The sequence below is a fragment of the Myzus persicae genome, unplaced genomic scaffold, assembly GCF_001856785.1.
Source record: "Myzus persicae strain clone G006 unplaced genomic scaffold, MPER_G0061.0, whole genome shotgun sequence".
Taxonomy (NCBI): domain Eukaryota; kingdom Metazoa; phylum Arthropoda; class Insecta; order Hemiptera; family Aphididae; genus Myzus; species Myzus persicae.
This window is the reverse complement of record NW_019100664.1, coordinates 1-6,566: the sequence shown is the minus strand read 5'-3', so window position 1 is coordinate 6,566 and position 6,566 is coordinate 1. Positions and strand designations below refer to the sequence as shown.

At 29.2% G+C, this 6,566-nt stretch overlaps 1 protein-coding gene across 2 annotated transcripts; it reads left to right on the top strand.

The window, feature by feature from the left end:
• The first annotated feature begins 1,376 nt into the window (after window positions 1–1,376).
• LOC111039815 (52 kDa repressor of the inhibitor of the protein kinase-like) lies at window positions 1,377–6,172 on the top strand. Of its 2 annotated transcripts, none has more exons than XM_022323455.1 (2): window positions 1,377–3,779; window positions 5,413–6,172. In XM_022323455.1, the coding sequence occupies exons 1-2, from the start codon at window positions 1,499–1,501 to the stop codon at window positions 5,541–5,543; spliced, it is 2,412 nt and encodes an 803-aa protein (XP_022179147.1). In that variant the 5' UTR covers window positions 1,377–1,498; the 3' UTR covers window positions 5,544–6,172. The 2 variants fall into 2 exon arrangements, with proteins under 2 accessions (XP_022179147.1, XP_022179156.1); XM_022323464.1 differs by having other exon boundaries at window positions 5,409–5,549.
• The last annotated feature ends 394 nt before the right edge of the window (window positions 6,173–6,566 follow it).

Here is a 6,566-nt window from a genome sequence, read left to right as displayed (position 1 = left end):
GTCTGAACCGAAAAAATGCTCTAATCGCATGAATATCAAAAATAACTGACCACATAATATTCTTATTATTACATATATTGCAATTTATTGACATTTATGTAGAAAAAAAAAACTAAAAAAATTTAAAATTTAAACTGCCCTCAGCAGCTCAAATGAGTCAAAAATACTCAAAATATATTATTGTACATTTTAACAAGTATATGGTTTGATAAAATAAACATACAGACTAATTGTGTACATTTCAAGTGTCTACAGTTATTCGTTTTTGAATTACCTACAATAAAATAAGAAAATCGCGACATGTGAAATCGAGTGAATTTCCAATGGTGTAAAAATTTCAACTTCAAACTCTCATGAAAAATTAATTTGACTTTCCAGTAGAATATTCTGTACTAGGTACTCCGCGGTATAGTAAAATAAATAAATGCAAAATATTTAATATATACCTGTCTATCTAGGGTGTAATGATGGTATATAAACTACTCTAAAATAGATATAACTATTAAATAGGTACTAATAAATATGAGGAGTATAAAAAACATAAAAATTTATAATATTATTATATTGTTTAAAATACGTCGAGTAAACCTAAGGTGTTATCCAGCGTACCTATATAGTTTAGGCCCTTGTTTAGGCAAAATAGATATAAGTACCAAGCTTGTCGTGGTGAAACGAAGGCATTTGCAGGGGTCGAGAATATATATATTTTTATACATTGTCCTTTTTTACCAATGCTATAAAGTAGTATGCTTCTACTTCACACTGCAGTTGTCCTTGGCAATAAATATTTAATTTAAGTTTATAAAAGTAAATATTTTAAGCCACAAAATAGTATACGAAAACAAATCTAAACGCCCCTAATCATCGACTGACGACTCTTATGAAACCTAGCTGTGCCATGAGTAGGTATTCCAAAGTTGAAGAAACAGCTATCTTCATCCGTCTTCATCTCTTTCCGAACTCTACCTGGAAACTATCGAGATATTATAATATGCAAATAACTTGAACGTACTTAACGACAGTGGCGTACCTGTGGGGGGGGGGGGGAACAGGGGCATTTGCCCCCCCCCGAGAAGTTTTTTGATGTCATAATGCAAATTCATTGTCCAGCTTAAATAATGTAAATAATAAATATTTTTAATTTTCACTGATTTTAATCGTGTTTGATATCAAAAGTTTTTGATATCACTTATCAATGTATTATAAAATAATGATAGTATATTATCTATGTATAAAATGTCAATATTCGACTAAATTGGGATTAGGACTTAGGAGTAATGTTATGGTCACAATATATAGTCACTATTTCATAATGTGGTTATCACTTATCATTGATATTGTGGCGAGACGCCACAATATCAAGTGATCAACATGAGGATGTTATCATTACTTACTTTGTATCTACTATACACGCTTTTAACGAAGTTTATTGTTTTTTTCCTTGTTTTGTATTAAATATTGTTTGAATTAATTGTTAAATAATTAAATATTATTCATTATGTCTAAATCAAACATTCAGACACAATTGACTCAATGGGTATCAAAAAAAGCTGAAAAGCGTTGTTGTGATGACAGCACTGGACCCATCACGAAAAAACTTCATACATCTGATCCACAATCTTCCAATTCAAAGAATATTATTCCAATTGAATCATCTACATCTGATCCACAATCTTTCAATTCAAAGAATATTATTCCAATTGAATCATCTACAATGACACAAAATGATGAATCTACTAAATTAAGTAAAACTACTTGTAACAGTGCAGTTTGTGATGACACATACAATATGGACATTGGAAACTTTTTAAGAACACCCGGTCGTACATTATCTGATAATATTAAAGTAAAAATAATTAATATGGATAATATACCACCTGATGACTTCATATATCCATTTACTATGAATATTAGAAATGGTAAGAATGTGAAAAGATCATTAAGAAAAAGTTATTTCGAACAAAACAAATGGCTAATTTATTCTCATGTTAAGTCCGGTTTGTTCTGCAAGTATTGTGTTTTATTTAGCAATAAAGGAGGAAGGTATAACACGATAACTTTGAAAAAATTTATCATTGAACCTGTAACTAAATTTTCAAATTTAACTGGGAAGGATGGAGACTTGGAGGTACATAGAAATAATAAATATCATATTACTGCTATTCAAATCGCAGATGACTTTTTGAAAACTCTTTACAACCCCCAAAATGAAGTTATTAATTTTATAAATAATGAGAGGCTGAGTCAAGTAATCGAAAATCGAAAAAGACTCAAACCGATCATCGAATCGATTTTATTCCTCGGCCGTCAGAATATTCTGTTTAGAGGCCACCGTGAAAAGGGAAATATTTTAGACAATAATGATTCCATTGTAAATTCAGGCAATTTTCGTGAGCTACTCAAGTATAGAGTACTTAGTGGGGACTCTATACTAGAAAAACATTTAACATCTAAGTCGAAATCAACATATATTAGTCCTAGGGTTCAAAATGACCTGATTAACTGTTGTAAACAAATTATCACACTACAAATTTTAAAAGAGGTTAAAGATTCCAAATTTTATAGTGTGGTATTTGATGAAACGACTGATATAAGTCATGTATCTCAGATGTCTCTTATATTGCGATATATTATTAATGGCGTAGTGCAAGAAAATTTTATTTCATTTATTAACTGCCTTGCATATACATATAGTATTCAAGAAGACACTGACAATAACATATGTGAACCTAAACTTACTGGTGACATTTTGGGTAATACAGTAATTAAAATATTAAAAGAATTTTCTTTAAACCTGGACTACTGCGTTGGGGTTGGTACAGATGGTTGTTCAGTAATGGTGTCTTCAATCCGAGGAGCTGTTAAAACTATTCAATCAATCGCAAAGAATGCTGTTCACTGTCCTTGTGCTAACCATGCCTTAAATTTAGCTATTTCTAAATCATCGACCGTACAATGTATTAGAAATAATGTTGGTCTATTAAAAGAAATAATCTCTTTTTTTAATATGTCTTCCAAAAGAAACTTTGTACTAAAAACCGTTTTAAATTGCAAGCCTCATTTAAAAAGTCTTTGTGAAACCCGATGGGTGGAACGCCATGACAGCATAATGATTTTTAAGGCATCAATACCTCAAATTATAGAAGCCTTAACCAATATTTCCGAGTGGAGTGAACAAGATTCTTCATCGAAAGCAAAAATATTATTAACAGCTATGTGTACTTGTGAGTTTATTATTTCAATTGAAATATTATCTAACTTGCTTAGTGTCACAGCTCCAATTTGTAAAATACTTCAAGGAACAGATAATGATGTTTTAGCTGCCTTTGATTGTATTCAAGATGTTATAAGTATTTTGGAAAATAAACGTACCCAGTGTGAAAAAGTTTTTCAACAATTATTCGAAGACAGCAGTTTATTGATGAAAGATCTTGACATTGAAATAAAAACTCCAAGACTTTCTAAACACCAAATTAATCGCTCTAATCACCAATCTAAGAGTACCGAAGAATATTACAGGGTGTCTGCATTTATACCATTATTAGACAATGTATTAGAAGACTTAAAATCAAGATTTTTAAACAAAAAAAACAAAACAATAATGATATTAATTCAACTTATCCCAAAACATATTATTCATATTGATGACAAGATGATTAACACAGTCACAGAAACTATAGTAACACATTATAAATTTGATGATGAAGCATTAGAAGAGTCACAATTGAAATCTGAAATAGAACTTTGGAAAGAGAAATGGAACAGAATAAAAAGTGAAGGTAATGTAATAATATTTTATGGTCTAACATTACTAACATTATTGTTAAGGAAAATATGCGCTGGTAGCGAGTTCATGTTATATTTATATACCGCTTAACGACAATATATGTCCGTCTATTATCAGCGTATTCTTTTATTTTTTTTCAATTAAATTATGAGTAAAATCGTTAATAGTATCTGACCAATGTCGACGATCGGCGATTGTCATGTTTTAATGCCTTATAGATTTTAATAAGAATTCAAAATTATCCTTCGGTTATAGGTTATAACTATAGTTATAAGCAATCTGTATAGCAAATGATAATTTTCTGAAAGAAACAACGATTGCCGTATGTACTCGCATATTTAGTTCCATTCTGGTCATTAAGTTATCTTCATAAATATGTCATTCTCAATATTTCCGGATTGAACTTTTGGATCGGAGATGAAGGCGCGAGCTGCATTTCCCTTGTCGGAGATGCACCATTCTGACACTAAATAATTAATGGACAATATAATACACCTGTAGTGTTCGTGTTTCGCTGGGAGAATAAATAATATTTACGTAAGTTTTGTCTTTCTGCCTTCACCTAACCACTACGAACGCTAAGTACGCAAATGTGAGACACCATTCATTATTAGTAGTACACCATCCAACAGGACTTATATTATACATTTCAGTGATTTAGAAATATCGAATGTGGAAAGTCACGAGCTTATTACTTGCAGAACTACTTTTAGAAATAATAAATGTTAACACTAATATTGATTAAAGGAAGTTGTTAACACACAAAAAATGCTCTGTAAACCTATAAAAAAATGCTCTTAAAAAGTTATTCATACATAAAAAATACAATAAAATTTTTGCAATGCGTTGTAAGTTATTACATTGGTAAAATTATTAAATTGGTTAAAAGTAATAATAACCTTGTTATATTATAAATTATAATATTTATAATGATTTTGCATAGACATAAGCGCAGCCAGGAATTTTATCAGGAGGGGTGCATCGTGCAAGTATACGCTGATTTCTAAATAATGCTTGTATAGGTAATAATAATAATAATAATACTAATAATAATAATAATAATAATAATAATAATAATAATAATGATAATGATAATAATAATTATAATAATAATAGTTGAATTCGTAAAAATATTTTTTTCAAATTGTATAACACAGTAATTTTAGTTTTTTTTCAACGGCCACAATGTAACGCGGGCNTAATAATAATAATAATAATAATAATAATAATAATAATAATGATAATGATAATAATAATTATAATATTAACAATAATAATAATAATAATAGTTGAATTCGTAAAAATATTTTTTTCAAATTGTATAACACAGTAATTTTAGTTTTTTTTCAACGGCCACAATGTAACGCGGGCTAGTGGCTACGATTTGAAAATCCGAAATTCAATTGAAGAATTTGGAAAAATCTTAGACGGTTACCTTTATTGTTTAAAAAATAAGTATTATAATACATAATATAAATAATATTTACAGACAATTATGTAAAATAAGTATAATAATAAATAATAGAAATAATATAGATAATTATGCAAAATAAAACAGTTTCAATACCATTCAATTTTTTTTTATTTAATTTAATTATTTAATTTTTTTTTTTTTTGAAAGCCAGGGAGTTGCAAGTCCTCTCTAGGTATATTTAGGTGTGGAAGTAATGTACTATTTACTAGAGAACCTACAAAATCCGCTGAAGAACCGCCAACTATAAATGTAGACAGTTATACTAGTCATACTAATAGGTAAATATAAACGTACTTATATATGTAAAAAATTTAAATAGTTTATTAACTATGGATTGAATGTCGATTGGCAAAATATCCGTACAGGTTTGCATTGCGTTACGTAAGATATAAGCCATACAACCAATGCCTGAAATATTTGTTTTTAAATTTTCGTAGAGAATTGCATAAACATTTTTTTATGCTTTTTCTTTCGACGCCACCGAAATTCTTATTACAATTATCACCCGAAAAAGTAACTATTTTATCGGATAGGTTATATTTTTTTTAAACATCCATTATGTATTTAGTTAAAATATCCGCGGTTTTACCTTGTAAATTTGTAAATCCTAAAACTTTGATTTGTACACCTTCTTGGGGATTAAAATATCGGATAAGAATTGGTACGAGTTTTAGATTTTTGTGATTTGATGTATCCACCATAAGTGTTGCAAATTTATTATTTTTTAACTCTTCTAAAACTTGTTCCATTGCAAAAGCGGCAATTACTTTTGAAATAATCAATTCATATTTCATTCGAGCATAAGAAAATTGTTTATCGTGAATTTTTTTTATCAGTGAGAACAGTGAGAACAATCCATTGAAAGGATATAATGATTGTAACTTTTTATATTTCATCCAATTTTCCAATAAGTCAGGTGTTTAGGTCTAGGTATCTAGTATCTGTTTTTTACCCGAGTGCAGTTCGACCATTACATTTTTTAAACCCAAGTACAATTCGACTAAAATAAGTGCAATTCGACCATACCCATCCACGAGATGGGGGTTGTTCTCCGACAAACATAAATTTGATAACAGGATATAACCTCAAATATTCTCCATTACCCAGGGCCGGATTTAGAGGAGTGGAGGCCTCGGGGCATCAAAGGAGTGGGGGCCCCCAAATTATTTTACAAATAAAAAGAACAATTTTTTTTTCAAAGTAGATTATATTTCTTTTATTAGTATTTAACAAACATACGTATATACTATATACAATATTATATAATTATAATCAGGAACAAAAAATTAAATAGTGAACGGAACC

Bases quoted from the DNA above. Each gene is read 5' to 3' on its own strand.
- LOC111039815 (XM_022323455.1), top strand. From the start codon at position 1,499: ATGTCTAAATCAAACATTCAGACACAATTGACTCAATGGGTATCAAAA. The intron at 3,780-5,412 runs GTAATGTAATAA...TTTGAAAGCCAG, and splicing joins GAACAGAATAAAAAGTGAAG to GGAGTTGCAAGTCCTCTCTA.